Below are 25365 nucleotides of genomic sequence, written 5' to 3'. Positions count from 1 at the left end.
AACCATCAGATATGTATGTACAGCTGGAGGCTGGCTGGCAGTCTGTCGGCGCATGTGCTACCATGAGTTAAATGACTTTCTGTTCTACTCTTTCACCACTGATTAAATGACCATTCTTGTTGTAGCTCCTTGGATATATTAGGTCATGTAGCAGGACTGCAGTAATCATGTTACATAAAAAGGGAAATGTTCTAAGCTGCAAAAGATACGTTTCCTTTTTAGACTTTCTTTAGGTGGAAAACACAAGTTGCTTGCAGACGTGCCCTTCATTACATACTGCATATCTGATGGCAAATTTTCTCATCTTAAAAAAACATCCAGTCACATTTCCATAAATATTGTGATGACAATCTGAGAAGTTTGGACTTTCATTGCAAACACAGCAGCAAGAGAGAGACGATAATGTGTGTCTTGTTCCGCCTTCTTCAGAGCACTGTAGTCACATTTATATGTCAAAAAGCCATTACTTTAACATACAGATGAAGCAAGCAATCCATGTCTAAAAAGGGCTTTAGTGCTCAAGAATTAGTTTTAACTCAGAATCTCATCTCAGTGCTGTGTTGCAACCCTACTTTGTGATGTTGGCTGATGAGATGGGTGTATTAATACATCAAAATGTTGCCTTGTTCAGCTTTTTTATCCTTCAGTGGCCTGACTGACTGTTTGTGTTTAGTTTCAGCTCTGAGCTGTTACTCCCCATCTGCAGATCAAGGGATTACAGTACAAGGTTTGCCAGAAAATGATGATCCAATCCTTCCTGACTACGATCTTACATTCAGCTGTGATGGTCCTGGGGCAATTCTCGTTGGCAGTTCAGAGATGAAACGTGGCAAAGATGGCTGGTGGGATAATCCATTCCCTCCTTGCAGAGGTAAAAATCAATGTGACAGTAAAATTGTATTGTAATTATTGGGACCATGAACAGTGTTAAACATAAATGTTACCATTTGATGTACTGCACCAGAGTTATCTGATAGCTAATTTTCATCTGCAGTCCCTTAGGGAGGTTACAATTAAAACATATAACAGCATAATAACAAACAGTACAAAGCAAAAAACACACAGGACACATAATACACATCACATACACTCACAATATCAACTAGAAATTAATAATGTAAGCTTGTCAAATTAAAAGCAAGATTATTTGCGTTCATGAGAAGCCCATGAGATGAACTTTAGAGTCAGTGGTTACAGAGCTGAGTAGTTTTTAACAGATTTTTTCATTTTGTTTTGAACGTACTGATGGAACTGCAGCTCTTCATGTCACCAGGTAGAGCATTCCACTGAGTTGTGGCTTTTACAGAAAATGCTTACTGCCCAAATGCAGTGCAATGATGTTGTATGGTACAATCTCGTATAGACGACATTCTGAAGGATTTTATAGAGCTAACGGAATGAAAATGCACAAAGTCATGTAATGGAGGAACGGCCAAACTACTAAAAATTTTATAAACAAGTCACAAATTAGAATATCATCTAAAATTCTCAAAGCTAAATAGATTGTATTTCTTTAATACCCTGCAGTGATGGTAATGCATCAGCTTTTTGTCCAGAGTTTGCTTATATAATGACCCAAGGGGTTGTATGGCTATCTCACCATCTTGCCCCCAACATGTAGTACAATAAGACATATGGGAAAGGATCATAGCATGTATTAATATTTTGGCTGTGTCCAGAGATAGACCGTTTCTGATGTGTCTAAAGTTTGCTAAGTTGTACTTTATGGTTTTTACCATTTTTTAAACATGTTTCTTAAGGTTAAAATTTGGATCCAGAGCGGCTATTACAATCCTTTCGCCTTTGATGATAATGTCCAGGTTCAGATATAATACCATGTTTTTAGTGAAAAACCTACCTTTTTTCTCATTAATATTCAGACAGAGACATGATTGATCAAGCCACTGTGTGATCCTTTCCATAACAATTGTTAGCTTAGCAGCTGCTAACTCAGTTGTATTTGGTTGTATGTATACAACAGTGTCATCAGCATACATTCGCAGGTCTGTGTCATCACACTATTGAGAGAGCTCATTAATATATATAGGCTAAATAATAGGGGGCTTAACATTGACCCTTGTGGAACACCCCTTGTGCATTTACTTGACAGTGCTTCACAAACTTTAACATTTTATATCCTATTACATAAATATGAAGACATCCATGCCAGTGCTCTAGATGAAAAGTTAAATTTAGAGAGTTTCAAAATTAAAACGTCATGATTGACTGTGTCAAATAATTTACACAGCTCTAAAAACACAGCACCAACTACGTCCATCAAGCCTAAATTTGATTTGCTCTATTAAATGCAAGATAGCTTGCGCTGTGTGTGGAGCAGATGACCATATAAAGAAATTTGTCGCGAGCCAATGTCAGCTCAGGCTGAAAGTAGAGAAAAACATTGGAAACTTAGCATTCAGATAAGTCTGAAGCTGTTGCTTCATGCTCACAGGGATTACTTCTACATACGTTTACCTCATTATTTGACACGTCTGCCACTTTTAACATGAACATCTCACATTGTGACATTATATATATGTCTGAAAATAAGGAAAAGCATAAGAAGGCCCCTTTAAGGAGCTGATGATGTTATTTACTTGTGTCTCAGTGGTCTCTGCTAGCTCAAAAACCTGGCCTTTAGCCCTGCGCCGGACTGTTTTATTAATCCCGCTCCCACCAGCTCCTGCTGGATTTCTGACTAAATCCTGGTACCCACAGTATATTTTTTGACCGCCCATTCCCACCCACAGCAAAGTGAAAACTGCCCACTCACACAAGATTTGCGTTGGGTCCTGCAGGATCCCAATGCAGTCATCTAATCTATAGGCCAACCCAGTCTCATGGCAATTTATGAAATAGTCACAAAATTTAATCCATCTATTTGTCTACATGGACACCATTTTTCCATTTTTTTCATGACAGTCAGCACGACTTTAAAAGAAATGTATTTCAATTTTCAAAAATTTCATTTTTAACTATAACTGCTACATCACTCAACATTTAATCACAACATTTTATCCTTGTTTTGATTCCTTTAGTCTTATTTTACCAGTCCAGTGGGCGGACCAGAGAGGACACGCTGCATATGAGTAGTTTTCTCACTGTCAATTTTGATATCTTTAACATTTCTCAACACAAAACACAAAAGTGTCCTTATAGGAACAATCAATTGGAAGTGTCCTAAAAACTTTGGCTCCTTCTTAGTGAGATTACCAATATTTTTCCTGATTAGTTTACTCTTTCCTTTTGCCTCATTAATTATTATGTTAAGATAAAAACAAGATTTAGCTAATCTCAACACTTGAATAGCTTTGTTCCTCAAATCTCTATGAATCTGCATATCAGTGTCTCTTCCAGGTTTCATTGCTTTCCTCAGTGCTGCATCTCTTGACAAGTTTTCATTAAACCAGGATTTGTTATTTTTATTTCTAGATTTTTTTATGGACCCTCACAGTAAATCTTTCCCTTACAGAAATAATTTTATGAGTAAATGTGTTACAGCCGTAATCCAGATCATCAAAAGAGAGTATATCATCCCATTTCAAACCAATAATTTCATTGTCAAATTCATCTTGCTTAGCTTAAGGTTTGCAGTGAAAGATGTTTGTCTTAGTGGTTGACAGTATTCCTAAATCTATTTTTGTCAGTTTCCTTGCAAATAGAGTTAGATTGTGATCGGATAAACCAGTAATCAACTTTTGATTATTCTTTCTGGTTTGTTAGTAAATATCAGATCTAATTGTGTACTAGAGAGTTTTGCAATCCCTGTTGAGCCTTTGACTAATTCTTTGCTGTGGTTGCACTCTTTAGACTGTAAAGATTATTTTTAACCCAACATATTCCAGAGTGTCAACCACTTTGAACAGAACATGTTCACATTTTATGCTATTTTTCACATATATAAGCATCATGTAGGGCTGTGTGCCTCACAGAACCTGCTTCTATGGTGAATGGGTTGAGATATAAAATGCCTCAGTAAGTTACATTTCCCTTCATATTTATTATTGATATGGCATAAAATTTTAGTAATGATTTAGGGCATCATTACATGAAGATGGTTGACAAAGCACACATGTCATAAAATTTTATGACATAAAATGGGCTGTTGTAACGTTAGCTACAGGTCTGGACTGGTATTGTCTTTGCCCCCAAGTTTCAGCCAATATTAGTTTACATTTTGGCTAATTTACACTATTAAATGTATGCTGAATTATCTGTTAGCAGTTCCTGTTTGCATTGCACCCATGTTGTGTGTATGTATATATGTAGCTGCTTCCTATGAGGACTTAATGTTACTGTGTTTCTTCCCAGCATGAATAATAGAAGTCATATGACAGCTAGCTTATACTTTTGTGAATGCAGTTTAAGTTTTACTGTAGCTACTAATTCATTTTTAAAACAATTTGAGTCTGAGTGATTGTGGTATCTTTTTGCGATTTGTAATCACCAGTATTGAACTTTTTCCACAGTTTCACATTTGCTTCCAGTAATTTATTTGATGAGTGTGTTTAACTCAGAGTTCTGCATCTACATGCATAGTGATGGCAGAAAAAAGTCACACTGAATAATAACAATCAAGTGTTTAAGTCTGAAACATATATTGATATTCATGCTTTGGCTTTGTCCAGCTGAATATTCATGTCTATTACAGACTATCTCATTTCTTCATGGTTAAAATGACGTCAGGAACCATGAGTTCACTTACAGAGGAGCACAGAAAATAATATATATTCCCCACCTCCTCCTGTGATCCTCTCTGAATGGAACGTTAATCTTTTTTAAATCATAACATGATATTTGACATGAGCTTCTACTTTCTAACATTCACAGTATAAAGTCATACAGTTGTACTTTATTTTTTTAATTTTTTTTATTTGTGTTTTCATCAGGTATTTGTGATCTATCGAGGTGTAATTTAGTAGTTTCCAATCAGCCTAACTTGCATGTCTTTGTGTTGTGGGAGAAAACCCACGCAGACACGAGGAGAACATGCAAACTCCACACAGAAACAAGCAGAAACAAGGATGTGGAGGTGTTTCTGTGAGGCTGCAGTGCTGATCACTGAGCCCGCGTGCCGCCCTGAAAAGAAGGAAGGAAGGAGGTTAGGAAAGGTGGAGGGGGGAATGGAGAGAGGGTGGAGGTGAGGAGAGAGGTTGGGGGTAAAGGAAGACGAGGAAAGGAGGAAGGATGGGGGTGAGAAAGATGGAGGAGAGGAGGAAGGATGGAGAGAGGGAGGGAGGGTGGAGAGAAGGGGTTCTGCTTGTTGTTCGGCCTGCACTGAACAAGCAGCTTCCTCCACCTCTCTGTCGCTGGCGCTCTTCTTCTTGCGCATCCAGCTCCAAAATCCTGTTTTCTTCTCCTTGTTTTCTTTTTGTTTCTGTGCCATCTTCTCTTCTTTTTCTTTCTTCTTCTTTTCCATTTTCTCCTCTTTTTCTTTCTTCTTTTCCATCTTCTCTTCTTTAGCTCTCTGTTTCTTCAGCTCCTTCTCCCGTTTTTGTCTTTCTTTCTTTTGTTTCTTGTCCTCATTTTGTTGTTGTTTCTCTTCTTTCTTCTCCTCGTTTTCTTGTGTCTTCTCTGGCTTCCCCTCATTTTCTTGTTGTTTCTCCTCTTGCATCCCCTCGTTCTCCTGTTCTGTCTTTTCCATCTTCTGGCTGTGCACTGTGTCCTCTCTCAGCTGGGCAGAAGCTAACAGTATGACTTTTTCTGCCTCATATCTGGCTGTGACCTTGATACACTCCTCTTTCCAGAAGTGCTCAATGATGTCGGCCTGTATGCTCTTGATTTGGACATTTTCTCTGAGGGAGGAGATGAGTGCATCTCTCTCAGAGATGTCATCTCTACTCTTCTGGAGCACCTCAGTGAGTTCCCTCTCCTTGGACTCCAAACGTTCCTCCAGCTCTCTTATGGTGGCGTTACTGGCGCTTAACCTCTGGTCATAAAGCAACCAGTTGCCCAGCATAGGCTCCACAGTTTGGGACCAGTCGTTCCATTCAGCAATCCGCCTGTGAGCACTGTTGAGGCGACTTTGTAGATATCCGCAGTCGCGGCAGGGAGGACTTCCTGCCGGTGGTCTCTGCCGGTTCAGCTCATTATCAGCTGTTACAAGTACTGCAGTTTACTCCCACAGTGATAAGACACAGAAGGGAAGTGATAAAAGTAAATTATAAGAACCAAAAATGAGATTCAAAAGACCAATTCATGCAGATGAGATTAAGGAACTGTTGGAACAATAACATGGAAAAATGCTAACATTAACATATAGTATTGGCCTATTTGGGAACCAGTGTGGACAGAAAAAAATTAAACCATCAGGAGAGAAAGATCCCATAAAACAGTGATTCTCAACTGGTGGATCACGACCCAAAAGTAAGTCAAGGACAACTGATCAAAAATAAATAAACAATATTTAATGCACATCTGATATTGGTCTTGTCTTTTATTTTGAAAATAAAGTATTTTGACAGGCATGCGTCAGAGACGTGCAGCAGTCTCGCGCCGTAACCATGGTAACCATCATTTGATTGACGTTCACTTTAAGTTTGTGTTGATGTTCGGAGGCAAGATGGCGAAGCGAAGATATGACTCGGAGTATTTAAAATGTTGATTTTAGTACATTGAGGATAAAAGGGGACAGTGTGTGATATGTAGTGAAGTGCTTGCAACTGAGAGTATGAAACAGGGCTGTGCAATTAATCAAATTTTATTTTCAATTACAATTTTGGCCTTCAACGATTATGAAAACAAGATAATCAAGATAAAACGATTATTGTTTACTATTGTCATTTCGTAATGATGCTCTCGTTTTGTAAATCTAGCACACCCCTTTCCTTTACAGCGGTGTGCTTTCCTTCCTCCTTAAATGCCTCCGACAGGCAGCTGGCTAACCTGCCTTCACCGGGCTAACTGACAGCTGAAATTTACTGAACTAAAATAGTGTGCATGTCAGCTCCACGGGAAGAAATCAACAGTGTTTGTACTTATTGATTCAATGGTTTTATTTCCTCGCCCACTGTAGTCAGTGAATCTGCCTGTAGTGAAACTGGGGCTAACCGGTGTTTCCTCCGCAGACTTTAACCGTAATAACAAACTGGGGCTCGGTGCTCCGGTTGGATCCACATGGAGAGCCGGGGCTAGCTGGGAGGCTAGCAGAGCATTAGCCGCAGCATGACTGGAAAGAAGTACAGCCAGTTAGCCTCCCAGCTCACGTTAGCTCCAGCTCTCCATTTGGATCCAACCGGAGCACTGAGCCCCGGTTTGTTATTCAGGTGAAAGTGGGAAGAAGCAGCGGGTCTGTCGGGCAACTGAGTGAAGTGAAGCCTGCGGAGGAAACACCGGGGCCGTCGGGGTGTGATGGTCCGTGGCATTATCTTTTACAGAACCCGTAATTGTGGGTGAAGATGTCCTGAACAAACATAATATTGCATTCAAATTTACATATGTTGATAAGCTGAATATAGCTCATCATGATGAAATCGAGTTCAGGTGTACCAGAGGAAGAAGACACATCGACACATTGAGCATTCATCAGAGGTGTATTGATGGTGTGGTTCTCCTGCCTGCTCGCCATTAAAGGGCTCAGTTAACTAGAACTGACAGCCATGAGATGGCTGGATAAACATGTAAATGATTAACGAGAGTAAATAGTTATACCAGTATGTACATCATCTTTCTGTTTTCACAGTGAGTAAAACAGATTTCAGAAACATTTTGATTGTATAATAAAAAAATGCACTGCAAAAAAATATTCACAGCACCAAAATGAAAATTGACTAGCAACTCTTGGCTATTATGACAGTATTTTTGGTGAAACTATGACCTAAATCTATGTATAAAAGAAGCTGAAAATCATTTCCAAAGCAGGTTCATTTGTATAATAATTTGATTTGAATTACAATTAGAAACACTTAAATCAGAGGAACAATAATATGGGAACAAACAATCATTTAGAGGATCATTAGATAGAGAAGACGTACAAGCCCAAACAAATAAAAGGAAGGTGGAAAATTGAGCATATTCAGTATTGCAGGTACTTAATATATATAATCTGCCCATACTGGCAATATGTCTATGGTAATATTATCTCTTGTACAACCCAGCACTGGGAGTAGTGTTACCATGAGGAAAAATAATATTGCATTCAAATTTAGTTTTGTCAAAAAGCCCATATTTAGCCCATAGAGGTCAGATTTACAAAAGGAGGTTCCATTGATCGATGGTGTGATGACCCTGCTCTGTTGCCAGTAAAGCTTAAGTTTACTGGAAGTGATGGACATGAGCTGGCTGGACAAACGTGAATGATTAACCAAACTGAAGAGTTAAGACAAGTACATTTTAATGAAACATTATAATATAATATAATATAATATATAATATATTACATCACTCAGTCTGTTTTCTGCTTCCTGTCATTGATCATAATATAGGCTAGTGTATATATTTCCCCTTGCTTGCCGTGCTTTAAGCGCTTACGGTAGATAGACTAGTCTTTTACTTGGCATTTATTAGTCACTCATGCTTTGTAATTAAATCTCTGTTTGAGTGTTAAAGTTAAAGTCCCCCTCCCCATTCAAAAATATTTATGCTTATTGTCTTACAACTTTCAGACAGCGGACACCATATGACACATGTTCGACCCATTCATGAGACAGCTGCTGCTTCCTCACTGTAAGCAGAGAAAGCAGTCTGCTGTGCAGTTCATAAACTTCACTGATCAACCTGAGAATTGCATCACATAATTACCAGATAAAAGTTAAAGGAGCCCCATTACGCACATTTCCAGGTCTATGTTTATATTCTGGGTCTCTGCTGGTATTTCTTTGCATGTTGTGCAGTTCAAAAAAAAAAAACCCTCTTAATTAACTTTTAATGCAGCCACTCAGTTCAGCCTCTGTTTTACATCCCACAAATTTTCTTTAGTAAGTTTATCTGACAGCGTACCAACAGCTCATACAGACAGTGAAGAGCAGAGATATGAAAGGCCCTCACTCTCGAGTTCTGCTCTATTGTGGAGGGCTCTGGATGATGATTGGCTGATTCAAAATCTGAAGGAACCAATGAGTTGTATGATTGACAGGCGCATGTGGGAAGCAATTAGCTGATGGCACCTGAAGAGAAAACACGCTAGGGGAGAGAGAGAGAGAAAAAAACAGGAGGGAAGAAAAAATATATAGGGTGCTTTCCATTTTTCTAATGTATGCTTCCTCCCGTCCTCACCCCCTCTGTCCTCTGGCTGTGACCCAGAAATTGTTTTCCCTCCACCATCATTGAGGATGTTCTAATCCCTTAAATGCACCTCAGAGGAGAGACGAGAGAGGAGCGAGGAGGCTCATGGGGGAGGTTAGAGCGAGGAACCACAGATGTATCCTCTGCAAAAGTTTTTGCACTACTTTTTCTCGTTCTTTACTCAAAATCAATCAAATACATCTGTACATGTTCGAGCCAAAATCCGATCCGGAATATGAGAGTGGCCAATGCAAACAAGACATGGAAAAACCTGAGCAACAAAGGCTACAGAATGGATGGCTATTAATGAAACATTAATAGCCATCCATTCTGTGCGACGAGCTGATGTCAAGGTAGAAAAAAACTTCCCAGACGAAGCGTTCAGAGCACGTTGAAGCCCTGGCTTTTGACTTGTAGGGAGCATTTCCACATGTTAACCTCAAATTTTGGAACTTAGACCGTGTTTAACATAGATATCCAACAACATAACAGTGTATAAATAATAGAAAACCAGAAAAAGCATAATGTCTCCTTAAAGGTTAGGGAAAGATCATGGTATTGAAGCACATTACATGACATAAACATGTTAACATTTAACAGGAACCTCAATCTTTCACTAAACCTTAAACAAAGTGCTTTTGTTTCCTAAACCTAACCACACACGGGAATCAGGATGCAAACCTTGGTCTCAGGTATACGTCTGCTATCCACCCTGACCGCCTCCCTACAACTTCACTGCAGTAGCACATAAATGTAGCGCTTCATTCATTTGAAAAAGAAGTTGCCTGTCAACTTAATCCAGGCAACTATTACGTTTGCAATCTTAATCTCAATCAGTGCAATTTTAATTGGGAAAACAATTTGGTAGTATGTAGACGTCATTGATAGGGGACAGGGTTGCAATGGCACTTGGTGTGGACCAGCTGAACTTTTGTGTGGCTTGTAACTGTAAAAACAGTTGCAATGCTAGCAACACTGACACTATGTGGCATGGAAAGACAATCTAAGTGAAAAGTGGGGACTTTGTTGCTGTTGTTCCTCCGGTTGTTCACATTATCCCCTTGCAAATTTCTGGTTCAAAAATGTACAGATGTATTTGAGAAGTTTCCATTTCAATTGAAAAACGAGGAGAGAAAGAAGTGAGATCCTGATACTGCTGTTTGTTTACGTTGCCTTCAGAACCGCTGGATGTCTGCTGAGAGGCAGCTGGCCAATCAGAACAGCCTGTTTCAGAGGCTGAACCGAGGGGCTCGATAAAGAACCAGTTTATGATAAATTTGTATTTTAAAACTGTAAATCATGCAGATATTCCAGTAGAGTTCCAGAATATAAATATAGACCCGTAAATGTGCATGACATGTCCTGTTTAAATTCCATTTTTAATGGCGGTGTTATTCTCTTGCCTATAGCCATCACGTCTTTGAATCAGAGCAAAGACTTAGACGAGTTATGTAGTGCAGTTATGTTCTTACTCTTCTCCTGTTTTCTGTGGCAATTTTAATGAAACATACATGTTCTTTCTCGTCTGTTTGGTGCCTCTTCCTATGTACCGTATTACAAGAGTAAATGTCAACATATTTCCTTGTAAAGAATAAAGCTAAATAGATCAGACTGTGTTATGTTGGTTTTTTGTTGTAGTTGTTTTTGTCCCTCATGACCTGCAGGAAAATCCATATTTAAATGCTGAAATTAATTAGATAGTTCAACCAATATTGCAAAATACTATGTTTATTTGGCTTTATCTCACTCACTTTGTTAACCTGTGACCTAAATACTGCATAGTTTTATATGAGTAGTCTGTCTTATGAAATATGAGTTGTACCATTCTGTTGGGACTACACGTGGACCACAGTTTACCACATGTTTCAAGACTCCAAGAAACCTGAGCCCTGGGGGTTCGCACCCAAAGTGTGAAGCTCCACCCATGGATCCAGGTTATCAAAACTAGAGATTCCCCTCTTATCTCTCTCTTTTCTCCACGAGCTGCAGCAGGAGCAGCTCCTTGATCTCTTTCACACCTCCAGCAGCTGCTGGAGCAGCTCTCTACTCTCTTGTTTGGCCTGCTCACAGCAGACACACACAGTCTTCTTTACGGCAGAAGACGCGAGAGCCTGCCTAAGACTCAGAGACTAAGTTTCCTTGTGCCAGCAGCTAACACACAAGTCTGCTGGCCAGTTTAACAAGTACAGGAGCCGCGGAATGGAGTTAGCTTGCCACTAACTCTACACCAAGGAGTGACCTGGGCCCTCTGCACGACTGGAGTGCTGTCTCCCCAGCAACGCCTGCATCTCTCAGCTTCAGAGCCAAAGCCTTCTCAGCCTGACTCACCCACGGATTCACCAGCTACAAAGCAGGACACCACAAAGCATCTCTTCCTTCATGGACTGGTAACAACTGGGCATAGCCTAGCAACACAGTGAAGCATAGTACGGCTAAGCAAGAATGTTTAACTCAAACAATGTACTGTACGTGTATTGATTTGGTTAAGGTTATACATTGAACTGTTGTTGTGATGTCCTTGTTGCCTATAGTCAGGTTACTGCATAGCCACACCGCTAGGTTAATGTTAGCATGCTTAACACATGTTAAATCCAGTAACTAGGCCTTGCATGCAACTAACCTCGTTTTAACCTGGCACCTTTAGCATACACCAATTGGCCTTGAATAGAGAACCACACAGTTAAGAGGTTAAAACCTAGTTTGGAAAACTTTGGTTCAGGCAGCACATGTGGTTCAAGACACCACATGGTCTGGCCTTTTATTTCTGTAGTTCCCTTTATCAGCCAAATTGTCGGCATGCCATGTGCTCAGTCACCAGGTGACTGCAGCCATCTTGCTATTGTCTTCCCTACACACACACACACACGCACACACACACACACACACTCACACTTGTATATAGGTACACTTAGCTAGATTAGTATTGTGTGTTGCTTTTACCCTTTTGTTAAATAAATGCTTTTGGATATACCTGTTGTCTGTTTTAATGTTGCACAAGAATGAGTTTTGCCAACCTCTGCTCTGTAAAGAACTCCAAATCCTTCAACCTTTACTAGCTATTGATATGGTGATTTTGTTTATAGTTATTAAATTAATTATTAATCAAAGTCCCAAATTCATAGATTAGTACACTTTGAGACTGAATTGGCTATCTTTTTCCCTGAGTCCAGGGTGGTGCCCCATTATTATAAATTCTTATTAATAATTTTATTGATTTTAATAATTAACAATTATCTTTGATAATCATTAATTATTGCTGATAGCCAAACTTGTAGCCACGGCCCAACAATTCCATTATTTCATAATGCAATTCAAACAACACACACTTGTGTGTGTATGTGGTGAGGGAGGGTTTTGGGAGAAGTGCCCATGTTACAGAGACTATTTTCAATGTGTATTTGTGCATTTCACTGTCCGGAAAGACTTTGATCTGTATGAGTCTGAGGGGACAAACATTAACTCAGCCACAGATACTCTAGTCAGAGAATAATTCCTAAATACAGCAATTCCTGACCCTCACAATGAGATTCTTTCACCTTCTTTGGCTTTTTATCCTGTGGCTGAACATGGATAAATCTTTACAACAGAATGGTAAGAACGTAAGATTTCTGGTCCATTTTCTCTGTAGTTGTACTGCAGTTAAAAAAACAACTTGCTGATCTGGCAACATATTCAACTTAATTTGTCATTTTATCAAATATTAGGACCTTAACTCCTTTTCTTAAAACCTCAAAGTGACAAAATCTGACAAAAAAAAAAAGAAGAAAAAAATCAGATGTAAACTTTTTCAAGCCTTTTCTGTAATCAAATGTCATGTATCCACATTAACACTGGGGGAGTGATAGGTCTTATTCAGACACCTGCTTGTAGAAAATCCCAGCAACAATTTAAACTGCTGTGGAGCAAAAAGTTTAATTTTCTCTTGAATTTTGAAGGAATCTTCCAATGACCAGTATGAACAGGAAGACTGATTACAGCAAAACCTGTTTCAATGTTCATTTGGGCTCCTGAATATTGTTTTAAGACCGACTTGAAAACTTGTGAACCCTTCCTTTAAGAGTCATATGTTGGAGTGAAGGACTGGATTTCTAACCTGCAGGACACTTCAGCAGTCTCCGCTTCCCAAGACAACAGACAACCAATGGACCACCAGACCAATATGCCAAAGTTTAAAAATACATCAACTTTAGTTTCAGAGACAGATTATGAGATTGTTTTCCAAAAAAAAGTTTTAAAATAGGCCCATATTTTTCCTCTCAAATCAGATTAATCAGTAGTTATAGCTCATCTGCCTTCTCATGGACAAATGTTGTTATATTTGTGTGTGTGTGTGTGTGTGTGCGTGTGTTTGTGTCTTCAATCTTCAACAGAGATTACATGTGATAAACCTGAGATTGAAAATGGTTATGTGCTTGGAGAAATCCAAAAGTACAAAGAACATGAAATCTTGGATTTTGCATGCAATCCTAAATATAAACCCAGTGAAGAAATACTTTCAAAATGCACAAAACTAGGAAACACAGCAAACTGGAGCCCCACACCTGTGATGGATGGATGTCATGGTGTTGTAGTCTGTCTTGTTACAACAAACTAACAGGTAATATGCTTCATTTCCCAACAAATGCAGCAATAAAATGTGAACTGCCGCTGCTGGCACTCGAAGGAACCACGTATGACCCTGCTTACAGAAGTTTGTTTCCACCTGGTGCCACAGTAAGAGTCATATGTGGAGAGAAGTATGGGATTACTACCCGTCGGGACCCCTCAGCAGTGTCTACTTGCCAAGACAACGGACAGTGGGACATCAGACCAGTATGCCACGGTAAAAAACTACATAAACTTTAGTGCCAGAGATAATGATTCCTCTCTGTATTTATAAACCCATGATGATGATGATGATGATGATGATGATGGTTAATCTGATCCTGATCAATTGATACACACATTTTTTTCTCTTATTCTAGAGGTTACATGCCCCAATCAAAAACACCAAGATGTGTATTACTGGAATGTCGTTTGGTGGCAGAGAATAACATTGGGTGACACTGCAAGCTATTGGTGTAAGTCAGGGTACAAGAAAACAGATGGCGCTGATAAACTCACATGCACCAGAGATGGGTGGAGTCCAGATCCACCTTGTCAAGGTATTGTGAATATTTATGCAAGTGGGGAAGGAGCTTTGAAACATCAGGAGGAGAAAATGGAGTAAATAGGTGTAATTTTCTAGTTTATCAACTAATTTTATACAATGTTTTTACCCCTAAGTCTAAAATTAGGACCAAATCTGCATCACTCTGAGGATTTTGGTCCAGTAAGGATTGATCTTTTTTACTCTAATGACCCTTTTCCACTAATTTGTCCTAGAAACCAAGAGCCGCTAAACTCAGGAACTAAATCAGGAATTAAAACTCACTTTTTGTGAATTCCTGTTTGTGTTTCTGCAGTATGTCAGGCTTTGGTTACATACACAATACTAGGATGAGTTCATTGTTGGTTTGGTTCTGCATATGAGATTAGAAAATCGCCAGCCTTATCCTTTAAAAGCAGTTGTTAATACAGCCGAACACAGGGAGCCAGCAGTATGGATATCATGACTAAAGATAAAAAAAATCTTGTTAATTTTGTTTATGTTGAAACACAGTAGTAGTGTACTAGACTTTTCAACTACAATAAAAAGAGTGAGATAAAGAGATGAACAATAGAGCAAAGGAGTGAATGAGAGAAATTAAATTCAACTTGTTTAGAAATTTATTTCAATGTACTGCACATACTAAAGCTGAAAGACAACCATAAAGTAATCGGCAGATCACTATCGCTCTGTGGTCTTTTCTTATAAGTTCATACAGCCACCAACAGTTATTTCTGCATTTATATATGTCACATTTATATGTGTACAAACAGCTGTGAAGTAAATGTAGCCTCATTACATACAGTATATCCTTTATTAAACCAAGTAAAAGACCCACTAAGATTAAATCTCTTTTAATCTCAGTGAGACTTTATGTCATATAGAAGCACTTTGTCACACTGCTATCATTAACAACACTCAGTATGTGCAGCACTGAATAATTGCATCTTGTTTTTGTGTTTCTTTTCTTTTCTTTTTTCAGACATAAAATGTGACAGACTGGATTTCCCGAATGCAGACATTAGCAACAATTACAAGCAGGAATACACAGAAGATGAAGAGGCCCGTTATGTCTGCAGGGGTGGTCAATCACGTTTTACTCTTACCTGTACAGCAAAAGGTTGGGAGGGGCAATCCACTTGTGAAGGTGAGCAAGTACAGAACACAATACAGTTAAAAAGACAAAGTGTTTTCAAACTATTTTTCTATCAATTTATTACTGTTTTTACATGCATGTATTTACCATCTTGGCTGAACTTGTCAAACTTATTAACTTGCAGTCAATGCCAAACATAGAAAACAACTCCAGTGACTTTTAAATCATTAAGCTGGAAAACAGGGAAGCTCCTGTCTGATAGATAAAAGTAAGCACAAAAAGAGTGAAACTCCAAACTACTGCTAATCATCTGTCATTGACAACTGATTTCAGGCTGTATGGAAGTTTTGCCCCTCAGTTGATGAAATCCCTCCTGCAGTCTAAAGACAGCACAAAAAAATATATGTTCAATCTGCTGCTTGTAATGTGAAAAACAATCTCTGTCAAAGCTCAAAGCCATGAAACATGGTACTCTTTTGCTGGTACTTTGATTAGCTCATGGATATAACAGAACAATTATGAATTAAACAATAATATTCTCTATGTCCATCTGACACAGTATCTAGGTTTACACACAGTTTCGAGACTCATGTATATATAACCAATATGCAGTGCCATCTTGTAATTGTAAGTGGCAGGAAAATAATATATATGTGTTCTGAGTTTGTCACACAACAGAAAAATGTGTAATTAACCACTTCATGCAAACCAAATTTGCATGATTAAGAAAACCGGCAAGTATATAAAATTAGGTTTCAAAATTGTGGAAAAATAAGCAGTATTCTATGCTCTGAAATGCTGGGGGCATGTCTGCTGAAGGCGCTAAAAGCACAGTCCAACTGAACAGCCTCTGAGTGAACAACACTCATACCAAACTCCTGTATAACAATACACAATTTAAAATACGCCTTGTTAGTAGGTGTAAGGCAAGCAACGTGGATGATATTTTAACAATAAAGTAACATTAGGAGCCACTGGTTAAATCGGCACCTATTTTGTAGGTAAATGTGGACTTGTTTCAGTAAAAATTTAACTTAAATGACTAATTAACAAGTGATCCATCACAATCATTATTATGTTAAATTGTCGTTTTTTTCTATGTAGTTTGCTACACTTAACGTTACTAAAAATAAGATAAAGGAGCAATTGCCTCTCACATCTTGTATTTCGGTGAAGTGCTGCCCACACAGTTGGTACGAAAGCCCAAGCCACGGGCAGCGGCCAGTGTCTGCCGCTGCTGGCACCACATCCATTGACTCTACCCGTCTTCCAAGCCGAACAGCCGGTGCTGAAGCCGAAGCCGCTGGCGGCTCCACCCATCAATGGATGCTTCAGCTGGTTTAAACCGACTCCTTGAGCACTAATGTTGACCAGAAATGGTCCCATTTATCAGTAACAGCAGATTATTAGAAGTGAATCCCAGTTGTCTCTGATTAAAGTTTGTAAAACTACCTGATGTAAAAATAGTAACTATGAGTATGTGTGCTCTAGTGTTTATATAGTGAGGGAAGGGTCATGCTAGTAACCCGTCTACATCATCGAGCCACCATTTCAGGCCCGTCCAAAAAATCCTGAGCACAGAAATGGTGAAAAACAGTTTAACACTCCAACTCCACAATTCAGTACTACATAGTTCACAGTCTTTTGACATGTTTTCAGTAATTATTTTCTAACGTGTAAAATGTGTTTAAAAGAGGTCTCAGATTTTCCTTTACACAGACTTTAAAATGCATTGTTTTGCAGCTTCGAGGTGCAATAAGTGTAATTACAGCTTTTACATCCTAAATTAACAGCAGCTGTATTTCCTCATTTTTTAATTTGGCATAAATTTCAAATGTCAAAACTTGCTTTTCTAAGGAGAAGGCAAAATGGATGGAGTGATAATCCTGTCCTTGTTATTTTGAATCTATATTCATTCACCATATGCTTGGAAGAAAACGTTGGAATAACTTTAAGTCCCCTCCATTCAAGATATGTTTTTCTTCTTCATGCTTCAGTTGGATGATTGAGCTTCACTGTGCAGAATGATGTATGTGCCAAAAAGTACGGTGGCCCTGAAGTGACAAATAGGAAAACACAACAACTCACAAAACACAACAACAAATAACAAAAAACAACAACAATGCACAAAAAACACAACAGCAAATAACAAAACACAACAACAAATAACAAAACACAACAGCAAATCACAAAGCACAATAACAAATAACAAAAAACAACAACAAATCACAAAACACAACAACAAATAACAAAACACAACAACAAATAACAAAACACAACAACAAATAACAAAATACAACAACAAATAACAAAACACACTTTGATATAATATTCAAAGTAGAGCATTTTTCATACCTCTAAAAACACATCTAGAGGAGATCTTTAAGAAATATAATAAATGTTTTAAATCCTTAACCTAATAATATTTCCAAATATACTGCAGTCAAGCAGTTTCAGGCCATTCACAACCATTTTCCTACCTTGAAACTCAATATTTTTTTCCGCTTTGTGGGTGTGATCGGTGGTAGACAGTACATTTACTCAAGGAGTATACTGTACTTAAAGTTACACTTTCCTTATTTTTAATAGTGCATTAGTTCATCTCTCAGTATTGACTGATTTCCCAAAGCCACTCAACCCCAAATCCTTTTGTTTCTGTTGAAAATGTAAATCTTCAGCAGAAATAACATGTAAACAACATGTTTAAAATATATATTTTAATTTTTAAAAAAGGGGGCTCAGTAATTTTCCTAAAACAGCCAGGCACTGTAGTTTTCAGCAAAGGTTACTCAAACAGTAATAGTAATCATTCATTTATTGGGGACTATTTTCAGCCACTTGGTGCTCTAGTGAATATTTACAGCTGCAGTGTACTGTATGCATGTATGAGGGACTGACTTACTGTTCATGTTCATGGTAATAAAGAACTGTAACTTTTTCTTTGTTTTTTACAGATACCATAACATGTCCCAAAGCTGAAATTCCAAATGGATTTGGAATTGTAATAAGTGGAACACTGCACTATGCCTGTGATGAAGGTTATAAGCTTGTCACTAAAGGCTGGTGGGGTGAAGCCAAATGTAACAAGCGCAAGTGGTCTACAATCCAACGATGCATCGGTAAAGAATTTTGAATGCCTTACTAGTCTAGATATAACCTGCATGAAGCAAAGTTACCACAGCAGCTTGTTGATGTTTTAATTAGAAAATGAAATGAGGTTTTGAGGTTTTAATCAGTAAAGTTTTCCTTTCTTAAGAAACACTACATAAACACAAAAAACAAACAAAAAAAAAAACAGTAAAACAATATCATTGATTCGCTGCCTGGTCACTGTATGCTTAAAGTGAACATATCATGCTTTTTGTGATTTTCTGTTATTTTTATACTGTTATGATGTTGGATCTCTATGTTAAACATGGTCAAAGGTCCAAATCAGGAGGTGAACATATGTGAAAAAGTCGAAAGCCAGTACAGTACATGAAAAAGAAGCAAAATCCCACTACTACTTGTTTGTTTACGTAGCCTCCAGAGCTGGTGGAAGTCTGCTGAGAGGCAACTTCTGGAAGCTAACCAATCAGAACAGAGCAGGGCTCATCAGGAGGGGGGCCATAAGATAAATGAGAAGTTTTTTCAACTGTGAATCAGGCAAAGATATTCACGTAGAGCCCCAGAACAAAAATATAGACAATGTGCATCTTATGTACCTCTAAGCTATGCATTGATATTGCTGATGGATGAATTCTTCTCTTTAAATGTCTCTCAATATACTGTATTGTTTCTTTTAACATGTTTTCTTTATCTCACACAGTGTTACCTGGTTTGTTCCAGACTTGAACTCATTTAAAAACAGAAATTTGGTTTACTTACTGCATGTTTGTTAGCTACAATATATGGATCTAATGTTTATTATCATATCCACTCTAGATGAAAACAGTTGTGGGGAAGTTCCTAATATTACTAATGGGAGAGTGATCTTTGGAACTGATACGGATCAAGGTACCTTCTATATTGATTGTAACAAAGGATATCTTGCTCAGATTCATGAACTAACCTGTCAAAACGGGAAATGGCAATCTGGAGAAATACCATTCAAAAAGATCTGTGCACGTGAGTCATCTTCAGTCTTATTTTATCAGATATTATTGTTTATAAAAACGTATATGAGATGTATGTTAATACTTCTCATGTTTCATCTCTTGCAGCTATCTCCGAGCCCTGTGAGGCCCCACCTAGAGTAGAGAATGCAGTTGTTCGTGGTGCATATCAGAAGGAATACTCGTCTGGCTCTACAGTAACTTATCTGTGCCGCCAGAAGTATACAATGGAGGGAGAAGGCATGATTACATGCACAAATGGGCATTGGGATAAGGTGGACATTAATTGTACATGTACGTACTTTCAAAAGCATTGCACAAAACCTTTAACACAATTCCAGTTGGGTAGCATGTTGACTTATCAAGATGCCGAATGCTATTATGAATGTATGGAAGAAAAATGGAATTTTGGAAGTTTTCCAGTTTTGCATTCAGTGGTTCTCCCCTTTTAAACCAGATGTGGATGGGTTCAATTTATACTTTTGATTTGACCTGTGTAGACAAGGATACAAGTAACTTTCTGGCAATAAGAAACGTGTTACATTTGCAAATATGTTACAAAAAAATCTGTATTAATTCCCAGCTGAGCTTTCAATACAACATCAAGAGCATTTAGCCTGAAATTGATGTATTTAGCTAATCACATTAAGTCATATGATAAGAATATTTCTGCTGTCCGAGCAATAATACCTTGAGAAAAAAACTCTTTAACATTTAGATTGTGATTGAAAAGCAAGTGGTAAAATAATACATTTAAAAACAACACTGCTAAAACTTAAATCCAGCAAATGACATTTCTAACTCAAAACAATCTAATTGGACATGTCAGGTAACAATGTATTTCTTACATTTTTTTAGTGCACTGTCACAAGCCCGAAGATGAGACGGATACAATGAGGGTCACCGAGGATAAAGAAAGATATGTGCATGATGATGTCATTGAGTATAGATGTATCACACCTAGTGAAAAAGCTGGCAGTGCAACATGTGTCAACGGCGAATGGGATAAACCAGTAACATGTAAAGGTAAGAAGGCCAAATGGAAGCAGACTTAGAGCATAGGTGCCGAGTTTTTTGAAGTCTATCTGAACACAATTCTCACAAACCATATGTAGGTTGGGAGAGTTGTGGGTCTTCCTCATTATACTGACCACGAGGAGATCTCTTAGTAGTGTAACTATGCTGTAAAAGATGGGGCGCAAATTCCACAGTCCTCTTTCTGTTTAAAAATGTATTGTAAGGTTCAGCCAAAGCTAATTTGGTTTCAGCAGTCTAAGTAAGCTAAATCATGTTGGTATCTTAGTCTTGGTAGTCACATATAGGTTTATTGGCAATGTTTTGTCCCAGAAATACTAGGAAGTATCCATGTGCCGCAGCTCAGGAAGGAAACACTGTCTGGGAAAACTCAAGGAGGGGATTTCTTACTAAAAAAGACTAACTTTGGAAAATATGCACACACAATTTAGCTAACTCAAAATTCTGAAGCCTCATATTAGGGTTTCGTTAAACTTCAGAGTGCATTTTTGCACAAAACAAGAACTGTGGATTTTTTTCCCCCATTTCTTGCAGTTCAGTCAAGGCCTGTGACCGATAACGCTTTCAACATTCATATGGCATGTGAGAACTGTATTTAAGATGGAAAAATCAGCACCAGCACCTGGGCGGTAAAAGATAATAACTAAAGGAAAATATAATACTTTATGTGAGTACTAATCATGGTGGAGTTTTCCTGACAGGCAATTTTAATCTGTGTACAAATACCATAAGTGTACTCTGGTTATGAGTTTGCAACTAAGATGAGATGATTCTATTCTCAGAAATATTTAATGAGCAAGTGATGACAGATGGAGATCTGTGCATTTGGCATAGAATTTAATATATAATAATATAGATAAAATGTATAAGTGTATTTATCCAGTGTATTTTATTGAATGCCAAACTATTTTACATGTACATATTACCAACTTGGAAAAAAGTGAACATTACAGGAAAGTTCATTAGGACTATTTAAAACTGCTTGCTTGTGTAGTACAGAGAAATTATATGAGAAACAAGATATTATCATTAGCATATCATGAGAGATTGAAGATGAAAAGTGCACCAGGAGTTGAGAATTAAAAACTATACTGAGTGTTGGCAGTCATATTTTGCTTCTATAGCTACAGTGGGTTCAAAAATTATAGAAAATGCAAGTTGCAGAGTTTTAAAACTATCTTTACTGCACCTTATAAAAATTTCATGAGAAAAAGAAAATTGATGAACATTTTCTCTTAATGAAAAATAGCATGTGTAGCTATTAATCAGACTGAAAGAGGGAAACACAGGTTGAAAAATATACTTTTTGGATGGCACAATACCATGAGTAACAAAAAACAAAAAAATAAAACATGCTTGGTTAATATCCTAAACAGAGTCGTACAAGACAAAGGTTTCATATTTGCAAGGTCACTGTAAATGCAACTATCTTTATTTTATCATACAGAGGTAAAGACTTAGACATAGATTTACATCAGATTTGGGTTCATGAAACCCAAAAAGTTGGATCATAAGTCATATATGCTGCTGTTTATATAAACCTGGTGATAAAACTGTTTTTCTTCCTTAAAACAGCAACATGCACAGTCACAGATGTACTTGGCAAAGCAAAGCTCCACAAATATGTAGAAGGTGCACAACTAAGGGAAGGAGAAAAGTTAAGGTTTTATTGCCCCCTGCGTGGACAAACTCTTCAAGGGAACGAAGAGGTCGAATGTTTAGCAGACAGACAATGGAGTGGTCCCTTCCCAACATGTGGAGGTAAATAAATCCTTCTCGTATCCCCTGGTTCCTTATCTGAGGAAATGATGGTTAAAGGTGGTCCATGATCTAGCTTTCAGATGTTTCCCTCAGAGGGCTTGCTTTCACTCTATTTACCTTGTATTTTAAAGGAAAACTGCAAAGGAAGAGGGGCAATTTCTTTATATTGTGAAGCAATTCATGCTGAAACTGCTATTTCAGGATGAGGTGGACTGTAAAGCCACATCACATTTAAACCAGCTTTTTATTTGTGAGAAACATGTCAATTTCATGCATATTATCTTTTGTGCTGCCATTTTCTTCTTCTTGAAATATAGCAGTTATTCTTAGTGTTTCATGTTTTATATAAATAATTTAGACCCCATTTTACCGGGTATTAACATGTAATCTGGATATTTTACATGAATAGGGAAAAATGCATTTCATTACAGATAAAATGCAACATAGGACTGAATCAGCCAGACCACATCTCAGCCAGATTTAAATGCAATTTATAACTCTGTCTCTTCCTGCTATCTCAAGCTGCCAAGCTAAGAAAGATATAGCCGAATCCTTCCTCTGCAAAGGAAAAATAAGCAGAGTCTGTACAGCAGTATCACTCTGGGAGACTCTCAAGGGACCGCTATGACATAAGTACAAGGCGAGGGTCACATGAACAACGCGGGTAGCCAAAGTAGTGCTAGTGCTAGCAAGCCTCTCCATCAGCACTGATTTCCTTTTACAGTATAGACAAATCTGCTGGCTGATTTATGTGTTGCACTCTAAAGCAACACTGCCATCACTGCGGTGGCAGAATTTAACTGGAAGCATTTACACTGACAGCAAAAGCACAGATATTTGGCTTGCTCACAGTCAGCAGTCATCCCCTCCAGCAGATGAAGATATACATCAATGTGGAAGGTTTTCACTCTCAACACACTAGTGTGAAATTGGTTATGACACAGAATTTTGGAAAAGAATAACAATAATGCATCAACTCTGTCTGACCTCCATGGCATGGATGTGAAATGTCCGTAAACCCAGCTGGGCTTATTTGTTAGCTGATTATAAATCATCAAACCTATAGTCCAGAGTAGCAAGCTAGTAAGAGATTCGTGGGGTGATGGTTGACCATCTGCTCTGTGTAGGAAAACCACTCGGTCCCCGGACAGTCTGTAGTTTGTATGTCATTCATAATGCAAGTGGATCTTAAGGATTCAACCAAGATGTATAAAAGTTAAATTGATTTCATGGAACAAAGACTCATGGATTTTCCTTTTATTTTTCTTTAGCTTGAAGGCAAAGCTTTCAATTTACTAGTTCATCTACATTCCAACTCTCACCTATGTTCATAAGGTTTGGGTAGTGACTGAAAGAATAAGAATGTCTCCATTTAGGGGTGGCCTGGGCACATTCAGCTGGTAGGAGACCCCAGGGCAGACCCAGAACATGCTGGAGGGATTTTGTATCTCATATAGTTTGGGAATATTTTAGGGTCCCTCAGGAGAAGCCGGAGGACGTTGCTGGGGAGAAAGAAGTCTTGGTTACCTTGCTCATTCTGCTGACCTGGACCCAAATAAGCAGTGGAGAATGCATGGTTGTTGTTTGCTTGTTTGTTTGTTTACATCTAGCCATCTGTTAAATCTGGAGTAAAATCATTTGAAAAGTTTAAATTATGTAGAATGTAACCTTAATTTTAATGGCATTGGATTACCATATTTTCAACACATGACAGATTATATATCTGGGTAAAACTGCGTAAAAAAGTGAAAGTTGTGGCCCCTCTGGATACGTCATGTTTTCATTCTGTTATATATGCCAATGACAATACATTTGAACTTGAATGGTGTTAGCCTAGTCAGCAAGGTTGCTGAAAATCATTCTATGAATCTATACAGCTATCTCCATTCTGCCAAGAGAACTTTGCCTTGCATGTCATACTGGTCCACCTGGTGTATCCTGCATTGCGTGCCTTGACTTGTGACATGGCGTGTACTGTATATTGACAAGTCTGAAAGGTTCCGTCTACCTAATTTGTATATTGAGATCCAAAATGCAAAGGCCCGTCATCAGATGTCATTATCTTGATAATGTAGCCAGATGAAAAGCATGTTAATATCAGGATGTAAATGTGGTCATATTAATAACAATAGATATACATATAGACATAAAGACCATGAGAAAAATAATTACAGTTTTTCTGGAAACTATTAATTTATATTTATTTTTGTGGTTGTTTACATTTACATTCACTTTAAAGGCCACAAATCATGTGACAGCAATAACTGCAGATCACAGACAAAGATCTGTCACTCTAGGTAACAATGTCATAATAATGTCTAAACTTCTACTTTCTCTGTTATCACCCACATTCTTTTAGTTTCTTTGCGCTGTGGAATACCACCCCGCCTTACAAATGGATTCACCAAGACCACTACTAAACATCACTATGAGCATGATGAAAAAGTTGAATACATGTGTAAGAAGCGCTACGTCATGGAGGGCAAGCCTTTCAAAACCTGCAACAATGGTGAATGGACTGGAGAGATGAGATGCCGCTGTAAGTCATAATTCCCTTCATATTTTAATCTTGCATTTTGCGTAATAATTTTACATAGATAAAAACATTAATTGAAACTACTGTAAAGTATAAGTTGCTCTGCCAAAATATGCTGATAACATAATCAAATCTAATTGGCAAGCCAGGATGATATGGTGCACAGGATATAATTTTGCATCAAGTTTGTTTTCATTATATGTTTTATTTTGGTTAATTTGTGCATCATGTTTAACCTCCAAATTCATTCAGATAATACAAAAGATTAAATGAGTGTTTTTGACAGGTCAGAAACACTGTTAAATTCCATATGTACCTGAGAGAAAGTACCAGAAAACTGGTGAATGCTGCAAATTATGCTGATATTATCACAACTCTGCTGTACAAAGCCAAAATACAGTAACTACATATTTGGTGAAAATTAAGTTGAGACAGGAATCTGACTTTTTGGAATCTGTTATTACAATATAAAGATTATGTTAAAGAAATGTTT

General features: G+C 37.9%; 1 protein-coding gene across 1 annotated transcript in view; it reads left to right on the top strand.

Moving 5' to 3' along the window:
* The first annotated feature begins 12642 nt into the window (after positions 1-12642).
* Positions 12643-25365, top strand: part of LOC137187341 (complement factor H-like) — a 47006-nt gene continuing 34283 nt past the window's right edge. Inside the window, exons 1-10 of the mRNA XM_067596167.1 lie at positions 12643-12813; positions 13850-14044; positions 14187-14366; positions 15333-15497; positions 18401-18565; positions 19371-19553; positions 19649-19834; positions 20399-20566; positions 22151-22336; positions 24696-24875. Of these exons, the coding sequence (XP_067452268.1) occupies positions 12744-12813; positions 13850-14044; positions 14187-14366; positions 15333-15497; positions 18401-18565; positions 19371-19553; positions 19649-19834; positions 20399-20566; positions 22151-22336; positions 24696-24875 (1678 nt within the window). The 5' untranslated portion in view covers positions 12643-12743. The remainder of the gene's footprint in view (positions 12814-13849; positions 14045-14186; positions 14367-15332; positions 15498-18400; positions 18566-19370; positions 19554-19648; positions 19835-20398; positions 20567-22150; positions 22337-24695; positions 24876-25365) is intronic.

Source organism: Thunnus thynnus, chromosome 8 (assembly GCF_963924715.1).
Source record: "Thunnus thynnus chromosome 8, fThuThy2.1, whole genome shotgun sequence".
NCBI classification, from domain to species: Eukaryota; Metazoa; Chordata; class Actinopteri; order Scombriformes; family Scombridae; genus Thunnus; species Thunnus thynnus.
Note: the sequence above shows the minus strand (reverse complement) of the source record. Positions and strands in the feature narration are given on the sequence as shown.